Source organism: Acipenser ruthenus, chromosome 5 (assembly GCF_902713425.1).
Source record: "Acipenser ruthenus chromosome 5, fAciRut3.2 maternal haplotype, whole genome shotgun sequence".
Taxonomy (NCBI): domain Eukaryota; kingdom Metazoa; phylum Chordata; class Actinopteri; order Acipenseriformes; family Acipenseridae; genus Acipenser; species Acipenser ruthenus.
Window position 1 is genome coordinate 24191790 of NC_081193.1, and position 14227 is coordinate 24206016.

The 14227-nt window shown below is 38.6% G+C and overlaps 1 protein-coding gene across 1 annotated transcript; it reads right to left on the minus strand.

Moving 5' to 3' along the window:
* Positions 1-9815: 9815 nt before the first annotated feature.
* On the minus strand, positions 9816-13899 carry LOC117403195 (neuronal PAS domain-containing protein 4-like). The gene is made up of 8 exons (XM_034005193.3): positions 13689-13899; positions 13183-13328; positions 12871-12970; positions 12500-12755; positions 12080-12189; positions 11822-11957; positions 10272-11647; positions 9816-10010 (listed from the first exon to the last, which is right to left on the minus strand). The coding sequence occupies exons 1-8, from the start codon at positions 13897-13899 to the stop codon at positions 9982-9984; spliced, it is 2364 nt and encodes a 787-aa protein (XP_033861084.3). The 3' UTR covers positions 9816-9981.
* Between the last annotated feature and the right edge of the window lie 328 nt (positions 13900-14227).

The following is a 14227-nucleotide window of genomic DNA, read 5'->3' on the forward strand; positions in this document are numbered from 1 at the left end:
TATTATTATTATTATTATTATTATTTCTTTCTTTTTTTCTTTCTTTCTTTCTTAGCAGACGCCCTTATCCAGGGCGACTTACAGTCGTAAACAAAATACATTTCAAGAATCACAGTACAACTATTAATACAATTAAGAGCAAGATAAAATACAATGACTTCGGTTCTAGCAAGTACAAGTATATGACAAAATACGATTCAATAACAGAGCAGATAACAGTGTCAGCGATAGTTACATCAGGATATAATTAAATACAAAATACTACAGATTAAATAACACTTGTGGCAGATTACAGTACTCTAAAGTACAGGATTAAATGCAGTAAAATAGGGATCATATAAGAGCAAGTAAAGCGCATTAAGGAAGAGTGATAAAGTGTCCAGAGGGAAAAGAGGAGTTCTATTTTGCATTTTCAGAGAAAGCACTGTGAGGTCCTGAAGGAGCTTGAGGCCACCATCAGTGCTGTCCAATCTGCGGAGACCTCAGTGGGTAGCCGCATGCCTGACCCTCAAACCATGAAGTGGAAGGCCATCGACACTCACCAAGTGAAGCTGACTGACAGCATTGTTAGTTTCATAGCTAATGATTTCCTGTCCGTCTATTGTAGACAGCAAAGACTTTCGCAACATCCTCAGCTTGGCTGAACCCTGCTTCACCATGCCCAGTAGGAAACACATCAGCCAGACACTTATTCCTCAGCGCACTGCCAGCGTCCAAGATCACCTGAGGAGTCAAATGCAGCAAGCCCAAGACATCTGCATAACCATAGAGCTGTGGTCGAGCAGGGACATGAGGTCATTTTTCGGGATCACAGGCCACTTCATTCAGGATTATGCACTACAAAGTGTCATATTTGCCTGTCGACGTTTTAAGGGCAAACACACTGCAAAAAACATCTTCAGAATGTATGAGGAGACAATGACATGCTACAACATAGCAAACAAGATATCTGGCATAGTAACTGATAATGCTGCCAACATGGTGAAGGCGTTCACCATGTTCCCACCATCGGATGTCCAGGACAGTGACACAGATCAGGATGTGTCGGCTGACGTTGTTGATTTGGTCGATGTAAGTGAGGAGCTGGATTATTTGCCACCTGAACGGCGCCCCTGCTTTGCTCACATTCTAAAACGTGTTGTCCGTGATGGCCTGGAGCAGGCTGGACCTATAAAGACAGTGATAGCAAAGGTTTCCAGACTAGTATCATATTGCCACAAATCCACCAAAGCCACCGAGGTCCTAGAAGGGCATTTCAAACTGCAGCTTGCAAATGCCACTAAGTGGAATAGCCAATTGCAGATGATGAGTTCCATTCTGCAAGTCCCTGCAGAACTTCTGTCTGAACTTCATGCCATGTGTAAGTTAATGCCTTATGAACTGAAAGTCATAGGGGAACTATGTGAAATACTGGAGCCCTTTGAGGAAGCCACTGACAAGTGCCAGGGAGATCAAGTAGTCGCTGCCAGTTTCGGGGTCTACGTCATGCTGTGGCACATCTCAGGGAAACCTACAACAGCAAGTTTGTGGTAACCATGCAGTCTTCCCTTGAAAAACGCCTTGCCAAGTTTGAGGACATGGAGTGTTTCCAGACGGCTGCCACTCTTTACCCACGTTTCAAACTGGACTGGTGCATGGGTGAAGAGGTGAACAGTATCAGGGAACTTTTGACCAACAAGGTCATCTCTGTGTCCAAAAGTAAATGCCATGGCAGGGGATTCAACATCATCCCCACCAAAGAAATGCATAAAACTTATTTTCATACATGACCTCCCACTCCACACCAACCCCACCAAGCACAACTGCTTCTGACGAGTTCACTAATTACTTGAGCCAACCATGCCTGTCAGAAGATGCTAAACCTCTAGCATACTGGAAGGAAAACCAGAACAAGTTTCCTGTCTTAGCCCAACTTGCCTGCAAATATCTCACCATGTCTGATTCTTCAGCGCCTGTAGAGAGACTTTTTAGTGTAGCAGGCAAAGTATTCAGGCCAGAACAGTGTAATCCTAAGTGATCTGAAATTTGAAGAACTTGTGATTATCTGGTGTAACCATGATACTGTTCATGTTTGAGTACAAATGCTGAATGAAAAAATAATATTCATAAGATAAACTGTTATGCTGATTCTATGGTAATGTGAAGATATTTTTTTAGTATCACATGGACAGTATTATTCATCTGTAGAGAACATTGTCTTTTTTTCCTCATATTACTTGGATGTTCACACGTACAAATATATACAATAACCTGCACTACTAACACAACTTCAAAAATCAGTATTTCTTTGTTATGAACAGTTGTAATACAATAATAAAGATGTACACATCAAATGAATGTGAGTTATGCTTAACTATACAATTCTAGTATTATTTCATGGCCTGTAATTGGAACTGATTAAATGTAATTGGAATTGGAGTTTGAATTGAGTGTTTATGGGTAGAATTGGAATTGATCCGATTGAATTGAGGTGGAAATGGCGTTGTAAAGTGAAGGGGAAAAAAACTCACTGTTTTGGTTCTCATTTATTACATTCCACATAACAGAAATTCGCAACAAAATATATACAGTCTATACATAAAAATAACTGCACAACATTTTCAGGAAGTTGGGTACTGTTTAAACGAGGCATTTCAGAATGAAGTGCTTGCCTTTTTTTCTGAGATTCTGTAGGAAATGACAAAAAAAAAAGCTTTGAATGAAGAAGAATCTAAAGCACAGATTCCCACGACTAGCTGTCTCCAATATTGCAAGATCTAATTCTAAAATACTCGTGCATGGTGTAGATCAAAAAGATCCCTGATATACATGCTACTGTCCAGACGTGAGTTTTATTGTAGGATCTGTAAAAACACTATTCACACCACTGCTGTACAACAACTATAAAAAAAAGTCCATCATTGTTTAGGGTTGCAATCACTAATAACTTAATAATGATGATTCGGTTGGTTTATCGGTAATAACTGTTAACAATTAAAGTTTAAGGTAGGGATGTGTAAAATACAATAGACAACCACAACATACACCAAGGCTTAATACACCTGTATTACTCATTTACACAGCAGTGGTGTTAATAGGCATGACAGTATTTTGTAAACCTACAATAAGTAATCACGCCAGTCTGCTCAAAATACTTTCATACCCCACCCCCAAATTTTTTTTAAAAAAACCCAACCAAAAACAGTAGTTTCATTAACGTCACAACCAACTCTGTTTCTTCTCCCACCATGGACCGCTGTCCTCGGTCTACATTTGGAATCAAGTCCCCGGCTCTGATTAAGCCTTTCGCTGAACTTCTTTAGGTAAAGATGACTGACTTTTTTTTTACCGTACATTCAAAATAGAAAAAATACACATTTGTGCAAAGAAATCATTAAATATGGAGCAAACTACAGTTCACCACATAAAGACTCCCCTGCCAATCGGTACCCACGTGGACTCATGTTCAGCAGAATACCTCAGGAAACAGTACAGCTTGAATCCACCAGATGACGCTGTGGGAAAAGAAAACGACCTTGGCCCAAGTGCACTAGTTCGAGCTAGATCTTATGGATAAAGTGCAATGCAGTCGGCGCCGCCTAATCGGGATTTCTGCTTAAATGGGATACAACGGTTCTCCGCAATGCTAATTATGTCGTTTAATTCATAATTGTAATACAGCATTTTTCAAATGATGAACGGAGATCGCTTTTCAGAGCAACACAGGTTCGTGTAGTGCAGTGAGTACGTGATTATACTGTGACTTGCGTAAATAAATTGCCTAAACCACGTTGAACTCCGAAGGAGCTGAAGTCCCCTGTGGTTTCTCAGGCTGCTGTTGCAAGAAAGTTGGCGTGTCAACATCTTAGGTGTCTCGCCTTGCGATAAGATGTGATTTCATTATTTTTTATTTCATGTATAAATAAAATAAATAAAAACAGCGATTAGATTTGTTTAGGAATAATAAAAAAAAAATTGACTCGTATCTTAAATTATGTATTTAACATTGAATCATAATGTGATGTGATTTTATTCATTTTCTTTTCGCTTAATCGGGATATTTTTACATCTCCCGAGACGTCCCAATAAAGCGGCGACGACTGGACAATTAAGTGCTTGCTCTGTCATTTGTGATTCGCCCGCTGTTGTGAGACAGACTTACATTACTCAGCAAACTAGTGAGGGTTTTATAATCTGAGGGGTATATGGAGGCGCCCATTCAGTCTTTATATAACATTAACAGGACCCTTCGCATATGTAGCTTACCAGGTTGTAGTATTTATTCGTCTGTTCTGCAGGTATGGAACTGTGCTTGGTCTACCCACTTTAACATGTTCAGGCATTGTGATTTGTGTTTAACAATTATTGTGACAGAAAATGTGATCTTGGCCAAATTTGTGGACGGGGCTATGACAAGGATGATAATACACCAAGTAATAAATGTGACTGAAAGGACAAAATCAGTAGGGGGATGACAAGACTGATATTGTGCACTAGTAGTAAAAAAACACAGCAACTAATGCATACCACCATTAACCAGTACAGGATTTTGTACACTGCTGATTACGAAGGTTTTGCTGATTATATCACATTTTATTGTAGCCTGTAGATGATTATGACAGCATGTTTGGGGGGTCAAAGGGTAAATAATTTTTGCTTTCTCTGGGATCTACTGTGCTGTGTCGGTAAACACACAGTAATGCCTGTATCTGGAGTTCTAGAACTATTCCTGACAGTTGATTTTGAATTTATGGTTCACTACAGACCCTTCAGGACTATGAAGACCTAAATTGCAGAGCCAACAATCCTGTGGATTATCAGCTGTCCATCAGCTCTTGTCTGAGAAGTCCCATCATGTCTGGAGCCCAAGAGCAGCAGGGCACTGTTTCAGACATAGCTGCCTGCTGGTACCATTCAGTCTAGAAGCAGTGGTGTGCCCAGCTGTCAGTAATTCAGGAATGATGGGCCAGCTAGCATGCCTGACAGCATAGATTCAGTGCTGGGGGTCCATCCAATCAGGGCACCTTTTAGAAATAAATAAAGATGAACCTGCTTTTCAATGCTTTTCAATATAAAATGCAGTGTCTAAATGATACTACTAATGGCGAAGTATCAGCAGTGATAGAGACAGCTCCTTGATACGGAAGCGTGTGCAGCAGGCATCTTAAAATATCAAATGCACCAGCTGAATAGTACCACAAATCAGCGTATGGTGCCTTTTAACAGATTTTATTGATGATTCAGATACAAAGGGTCAGACACCTGTTATAACACTTTCAGTATGTTTTATAGGATCACCAGGATAGGGTTACATAAATCCATGTACAGTAGGACAGTTTGGAGATTGGGACAGTCTAGGCTTGGGACCCCAGTGCATTCAGTATGTTTTACCTGTCTCAGGTACCTTTCACAGCAGGACTACACTTACCAGAATGCATTGGGGTGTGAGTTGAAAGGTCTGAACTGTCACAAACTGTCCTACTTACATGGAGTCATATGGTAAGCCTAGCCAGGGGCAGCCTGGATAGCATTGATACAACATGAAGGTTTACATTTTTGTAGATTTATATTTGAGGGAATCAGTAGTGAGACAACCCATTGATACAAGTGCGTTCTACATAGTTTAGAATATCTTATCTTAATTGTTTTTTGTTTTCCAGCAGGGAATATAGGCCAGCAGGGCTATTAGGTCCCTGATGAACCTAATCAATCCTGAGCTGCCGTTATCATTTAAAAGGTACTGATCTGAAACCCAGACAGTTATCACATACTGGGTTGACCAAAGGTTTTATATTCTGCACTAAGCATTTTAGAAGTCGAACTCAAGGCATTAGCCTAAATGTTTGCCTTCTTGAAGAAGAGGGGTCATTTAAATCAATAAAATATGCATATTTACAAAGAAAATAGCCTATACTGCGGGTGATGACTAATGCAGAGGAAAATAATGAATCAATGCTATTATAAACACAACATATTTTCATGATGATGTTTTTTAAATAAGTTTTTAAATTATATTTTGGGCTGGATTGCTTAGGCTGCGTGAACGACAGTTTCAAGTTTCTAAAGTCCTGTTAGCTTTTAGAGGGTATCTACTGTAAGATAATAAATGCTGTACTTGGAGACCAAATGACTGAGCTTTAATCCTTGTAAACTTTTATGGGTAGACTTTCCATTTGGCTGCTCCATCCTAATCTGTGAATGACCATTGACTTTTTTTTGGACAATGTATCATTATGTTTAATGTAAGCAAAGAGAATGGCTCTTGAGAAAAAAATAAATAAATAAAACATGGTCTAGTCATCAGAACCACAATGAGCTATCATCACAATGTAATATTTTGATATTATATCATTCTGTGTGAAAGAAAAATCAACCCTTTTTTAAATGTCGCAGAACAATTAACAAACAACTCTTTAATGTTTCATATGTGCTAGTTTTATTTCCCTTTCACAAAAAACAATGCAACATGCCTTGTGTTACTATACAGACAGATAGCCCAAGATATCTGTAACTAAAAAGTGAAGTCATAAAATGGTAAATATGGTGAGATATACCTGTCTGCCATGCTGAGGAGTTATCTTTCCTGGACTGTGATAGCAGTCTGCTGTTATGAATTGGGTTATCTTTAAGAAGAGCCTGCAGTGTAGAGAGAGTTGAGACATTGTCATTGATTATTATAAATGTAATAATATAAAATCATATTCTAAGTTGGATAATCAGCAACACTGTTTTAGGTTTATTTTGCAGACAGTATTATGATAAAGTGGTGTTTTATTTATTTATTTGTATTACCGATCATCATTTCAAGACCTGGACCACTTTCAAAGACAACTGCACTGAAGAGACTTACACACACTATTTAATCAATTAAATATAGCCCAAAATGCTTACAGCACTTATGAATTCATGGAAAAGACTTTTAATAAATATTTGATACATTATCTTACACTGTACACATCTTACTGTATAAACCCTAAAGCTGGTGTATATACCTAGCAGGCATATTTCTAACACTGATTATACAGTTAGGAACAAATCTAAATGACTAACGCTTGGAAAGTACTGCCAGATCAACAAATATTGAAAACATTGGCTTCGCTTCTCACTTACAAGGCTATTCATGGTTCTGGCCCTGCCTATTTGCGTGAGTTATTTAATCCTTATAAACTGGCTTGTACTTTGAGATTGGCAATTGATGGGCTCTCGATTATTCCAAGAACTCCATTAAAAACCTGTGGTTCATGGGCTTTTAGTTTTCAAGCTTCACTTTGGAACTTATTTCCAAATTTTATCTGGAATGCTGAGTCTGTCAGTGTTTTTAAATATGAGATCAAAACATATCTCTTTGATTTGGCCTTTCAGCAGCGAGCAGTTTGGAGCTCTCTTGGCTTGCTGTTTATTTAGGTGAAGCGCCCTGGGAAACTATATATATGGTATGATATGATATGGTAAGAAGCTAAAAGAAGTGAAGGTTTTAAACCTATTCCTTACCATAGCATTAGAAACATCACCACTGCTCTCATTTTCTTTGTGTTGAAGATCTCTTTGTACTTTGCGTTTACTTTTACTTTAACCAGGATGCAGACCTTCTTAAAGCACCACAATATACATTTTGAAAGTTTAAACTCCTGCTTCCTGTTACCTTATCATATCTACCAGAGAGAGAGACCACACCATGAAGCTGACCTTAAGCACAGGATATTACAAGCCATCGGAAAACAGCAATTTAAATCTATCTGTGGTGCTTGAAAACGTGAAGTTGTATTTCCTCGCACTTTGCCACTGAGCTGAGCTGAGCACTGTCCAGTAAAGGGATCACTCATAAACCTCTTCTGAAAAGACTCCTGAAGGCTGAATGTGGAGAGGTTATTTGGAGTTCTTCATCTCTGGGATTTAGTGCACAGCCCAGCTCACTCACCAGTCTTTTTAAAAGCTTTTTTCTTTTTTTTTCTTTTTTTTGTAGGAACAGTTTGTAAATATGATGCAAATAATGATCTAAGCAAAAAACAACACTAGAAAAGCAACCCTTCAGTACCTATTAGAATAAGTTAATATGTGTATGGTGTCTCATTGTGTAAGAGATCATCTAGCGCAGTTTGGGCAAAGCAACTCCAACTGTGCATCTTTTAATAAGAGACAGTAACTTATTACAAATCACAAAAACAAAGGTATTGGTCTCAGTATTAAGATATACAGTAACTGCATATGAAAATATAGTATCGTATATTTAGATTTAAAGGTGTAGAACTTTTTTTTTTTAATTAAAATGGATTTACACTTTAACAATTTTCTTTTATTTTTGTCTTAACCATGTCTAGAAGTTAAGACAAGTAATCATTTAATTCCACTGAATAAACCTTTGTTGAAATAACTCAAAATGAGTCACTTATATATACATGTAAACAACGTGGGACCTTATAATATTGTAAATAGTGTGTATTTTGTATTTAGGTTTGGCAGGGATGGGGTGAATTCTATCCCTGCCAAATACACGTGTGGAATGTGACTGGGTCTTGATTAAATAATTGATCATCAATCAAGTCCCAGCCACAGGGTATAAAAGGAAGAGAAAATCACTGAAGGTGTTTTTATATTTTTATTGTGTATGTATATTCCTTGTAGTATGCTTGTTTTTAACTCTTTATTTTGGCCCTCGTGCCCTATTTGTTTGTTTTTTGTTCTTGTTTGTAATTAAACATGCGCAACAGGACTTCCACTGCAGTTTCCTGACTTTGGGTTTTATTACTGACACTATTCTTTCACAAATATAAAAATAAATCTGTATTAATATTAACATTTTAGGAAAGAAAGTGACCAACAACCGGTTCAGTAATTTTAGTTTTATTAACAGAACTGTAGTACAAAAAATATATAATAATCATAACAATTATGATAATAAATACAGTATATTAAAATATTACATCTATCCATATCAGAAATACAACACCTCCAGTTTTGGATTATCATCGCCTTTTGGCACAATGGATTCAACACAATTATATTTTTTTTCTTGCTGTACTGTAGTCGCTCTGTCATTAACCACAGTAGTGACCACAACCAGACATAAAAGACATTTTTAGTATGAAAAGCTACACTAAAACAATGGTCTCACTTCAATAAAAATGTTTGCAATGTAACATAGAAAAGCATTTTCTTCCAGTGTTGTCGTACCAATTTATATTTTTTTCTACACTCTGATGTAGAATTCTACCTTTACTGTTTGCATAATATGATTGTCAAATCTTTATCTACCCAAAACCATTTTATTACCTGTATGTAATATTTAAATGGACATTTAAAGGGATACTTACATGTTTTACATTTTCCTAATACACATCACAGGATATTAAACAAGTAATTGGAGATTAGGAAAATGCAGATGATTCAAAATCGCCCGTTAACTAGGTGATTTTGTTCTTGTTCCCCTTTTTGTTTTTAATCTCAAGTGTTGGAGAGTACAATGCATTTTTATAAGTGCTGCAGAGTAACGCTGAGCAGAAAACTTAACATAGAATAAGCATCACATTATACAGTGTTACATATGGCTCACAGTGAAGAATATGGGTTCCATCTTCGCTCAGAACAGCACAAACAAAGCAAAAACATAACTACATTGTATAGTGAATATTTACAATAATCAACATTGTGTCTCCCTATAACAATTTGGTCCACCAAACAACCATGTATCTATATAATTATTCAGTACTGTAAAGGTTAACGCTATTAAATAACATCTCATATAACAACTTTCAACAACTCACAATTGTTGCATTCCTGTTTGATACAGTTACTGTATATTTAAAAAAAAAAAAAAAAAAAAAAAATCCAGTCACAAATGTGTTTCATTTGGGACACCGGTTCCCACTGAAATAGTCTTTGATGCATAAGATATATAAAAGTCTTTTTAGCAAATGCATTTATTTTCTTCTTTGAATCCAGCGAAGAAGCTTCGGGCAACTATGACAATGTGCCATACAACTTGAAGTAAGTCACAGACTTATTTCAGTACATGGATTCTTCAACACTCCCATCTGAAAAAAAAGAAGAACGTATGAATAAAGTGCAGATTAAATGGCATACTGTAGTGGTTAACTCATTTGATTAGGAATTGGGGATTTCCTAACTGAAACAAAATAGTTTTATCATAGATAAGGAGACAACCGGTTCCCGCAATTGTACAAAGCATCTAAGCTGTTAAATGGCACAGGAATACAACATTTCCTTATACAACAGGTATGCTGAAATAGAAATAAGTAATAATTACTGTAGTAGTAACATGTAAATCTCCTCACCTTGCTGGAGGCTATGGTGCAGGTATTCATTGAGTTGATGCAACTCATTGCTGTACCCATCACACGCAGACCTCATCATGAAGGAGTCGAATGTTGGGTGAACTGTGGAGAACTCGTTCAAGGGTAAGTTGTCTTCAAGCGGCATAATTGACAAGCCAGATGGTTCTATGGTATTTATGTCCAGGAGGAGCTGGTTGCTTTCCATGCTGTACGAGACAGCAGACGCGGGGGTGAGCTCAGGATCAGCACAGCTAGCAGAGAGGGAGCAGGGATCACTTTCCTTTGCTGAAACTGTGGCCAGATCCTTCAAGATGCTGTCAAAGACTCTCTCATTTAAGACAGATTCAGGTTCAAGAATCATTGAGTCTGTCCAGTTGCACAGTTGTTGTTGTTGGTCTACCTGGGGTTCTTGCACGTTTGTGAAGTCACCTGGAATGCTCAGAACTTGGTCTATGCTCTGATATGCATCAAAGCTTGAAGCTAGGGAGGAGATCTGGCTTGCAAGAATGCTGATCTCTGTTCTTTCTTTCTCACTATACTGAAAGCTGTTCTGTGCTGTTGGTGACGAAACTGGGGTCAACAAGCTTCCAGGAACCACAGAAGATTCAGCAGAGCTCTGGCCTGGCATATAGGAGTTTAAGTTGCCTTGAAAGTTTCCAGGAATGCTGAAGTTGTCAAGATGAAAACAGCAATCTGATACACCTCCTGAAACCTCCTCCATTGTCATGCAGTCAGGAACCAGGTGGACATCATTAGTGCTGCTTGAGAAATCGTAAGAAAAGGGGCCGCTGGTTGAGGGAGACAGCTCTTCTGTCATGACCTGGGATCCACTAAAGCTGCCTAGGCTGAAGACACTGTCTACACTGGCTGGCAAAGGTTCTGAAGCTACAGCCTGGTTAGGCACCACATAAAGCTCACTGGGGTAGTAGGAAGGAGAGTTTCCATCTGGTGGCAACAACCCTTCTGCAGTGCCATAGATGTCGACAAGGAAATGGGGGTTTGAAAAGGAGAGTGATCTTGAGTCCTCCTGCAGGAAAGATGAGCAGTCTGATTGGGGGCTGTAAGGTGGAGTGGAGGGTGCATAGGACGGCACTACAGGAGAGCTGTTCACACAAGGGAGGCATTTCATAGAAACGTAATATGTGTAGATGCTGGACTCTGAAATTCGGGATGCCTTGTTCTTGGGCTCGTTGACCAGGATGTCGTTATCCAGCTGTCTCTTCAGGCTCTTAGCAGGTCTTTCTTTGTGACACTGATCGGTGCTTGGTGCTGGTGAGTTACTCTGATACTCGTTAACAGACTTTTGGCAAAGGACACCTGCTCCGTGTTCTGATTGACAGCCAATCTGCTGACGCAGAAATGTGGCTTCTGTTTCACTGTAAATAAAATAATAAATGTTCATTCAGTGTGTTTTCATTAGCGATTCACAATGGCAATGTTTGATTGAAAGTTGTAAAACTTCTTCATATTGTTGATACTGATAAAGTGATGAGAATTAGAGGTTGTAAGAGTTCTACTTTAGTAATTCAGTTCTGCAATTGTGCTCTTACCCGATAATGTAGTTTATACAGGTCACAGATTGCTTTGCAGAATCCAGCAGGGCTCGGATGTATACCCAGGTCCAGGAAAGGTCCTTGCACTGCAGTCTCACCACCATTTCAACATGACATTCTTCATCTCCCTTCACTGTAAAACACAGATTAAAAAAACACTTTAACTCCAGGATGTAAAAGTGACTTCAGTTGGGTGTGTCAGGGATCTTTTGCTACTCAGTGGGTTTTTTTGAAACTCATTTACACAGTACTTACACAAGAGCTTGTGCTGGGATGCTGCAAAGCTAAGATCATCTGGATGTAGAAAGCTGTACCAAGATTGGCCAGTCATTTCCTCTGCGGAATACCCAAGGTGATAAAATACACTGGAAAGAAAGAGGAAGGGATACTTATTAAAAAATTATTTTAAATTGAGATCATAATTTCTGGTCCCACAATTTTTTAAGCTGTTTAAAAAGAAATGCCAGTAATGTTACACTAGTTTCTCAAAAGTTTTGTATTACATGAACCAAATTGCACACTGTAGAAAAACAGCATCTTCATCTACAGTATTAGAGTAACCGTCAGTCTTGACTTTTAATTAGGTAGAAATTGTATCTATGTTATTTAAGAAACTTAAAATACTTTCTTTCTTGCTGTTAATGAATGAATCTGAAACCCTTCTTTGGTCCTTACCTGTCTGGGATGTCAGTAAACTTCATATCAGGGTGGTGCTGACTTTGAAACCGCTGCATGTAGGAATGAGTCTCAGAGTCCTGTAACCAGTTCACAGTGGGGGTGCACAGAGCCACAAAGACAGCTCCGGAGCTGGAGGATGAGGATGGAGTTCCTGGGACAGCCTGAAACCTGCCCCTGACCAGCACTGCACAGCTACTGCCATGTCTGAGCCGAAACGATTTGGAAGTGTGCATCCGGCAGATGAATGAGCGTTCTGGGAAAAACAAAAAGATCTACCAGTAAATCCTATGTGTAAGAAATACATGTAGAAATTGTAGCAGAAAAGGGTACTTCTTTCCCCACTTTGAATCAGCACTAATTATTGTTACCTGTTTCCAATGATGAGTTTGATTGTAGATGGGTTTTTGCAATCTGCAGATCAGCACTTTTGATCATATCATAAAAACCTTCTCCTTGGAATAGATCCACCTGTTATTAAAAAACAACAACATTACTTTAAATGACAAAAAAACTATTTGTGATTTTCAAGTGTGATATCGTTTTGCTGAATTGCATGCTTATAAATATTGACATTTAAAGAAGTACAATTAAACTTCTGGCAAAAATAAATATCAATAATAGTCAACAACAATTAAGCCCATGTAACATCTTTGCACGGCACGGTTTGTATTGCATCTTACCATGGAGTAGCCGAGGTACTCAGTGACATTCTCTGAAATGTAAATCAATTTCCCTTCACTGGACACAGCCACAATAAAGCCAGGCAGAGCTTGCAGTAAATCCTCATAAGGGAGGGGGGAGGGCTCTTCATCGTCCTTGCGCAGGTCTGATACAAATCAGAGAGGAAGAAATATATCAAATGAGTTCAAGTCAAGTTCTTAACAAAATAATAGAGGGACCCTTATAAAAGTTTACAATAGTAAAAGCATAGCAAAGTGTAACAAAATAAAGTGAAAGTATCATAAAGCATAGGTAAGCAGTGAAAGCAAAGAGAGGTATAGTAAAGCTTATATAAAAACATGGTCAACTATAGTAAATGCTTAGTACAGCCTAACCATGGGAAAAGCACAGGAAAAGTGGAAAATAACCTTGCAAAAATACAGCGGTAACTTTTATAAGAGGGTATACAGTACTGCAGGGTTGAAATTGTAAACTTTCATTGCAACAATATAAGTTTTCGTTTTACCTTGAAGGAACAGAGACTTTCTGACGTAGCTGCAGGCGACAGACATGGTGTGCAGATAGGGCAGACTTTCTTTCTCATCTTCCGAAATTGGCAGGAGGGCCCGCATGTTCCTGATCTCAGCGTTGATGTGATCCCTCCTCGCCTTGGATGCTCCTTTGGTTGACCTGTACATGACCACAGCCAAAAGGTTAGGGTGCACAGCGCAGAACATGTAGAAAGCAATGCGGTCACTGAGCAGCTAGTCCATCTGTCTGCCCTGGAGCTGATTCTACGGATAGCTGGCTTGGTCGGTCTCTGTGACATGCAGTCTTCTGGTTAACTTTCATTTCAATGAGGCTCCACTTGTGAGTTTAATTACCAGCTCTTTAATTACTCTCTTTAAATATGGAACTCATGATCCCTAAAGGGTCTGTTAAAAGCCTAATTTTAATTGCAATGGCATATGCTTCATCATTCAGAATACAACAGGTACTGTGTGTGAATGTAGAATAGAGCCTGTTTCCATGGAAACCTTTCACGTAAAGGCCTAGTGCCCGATG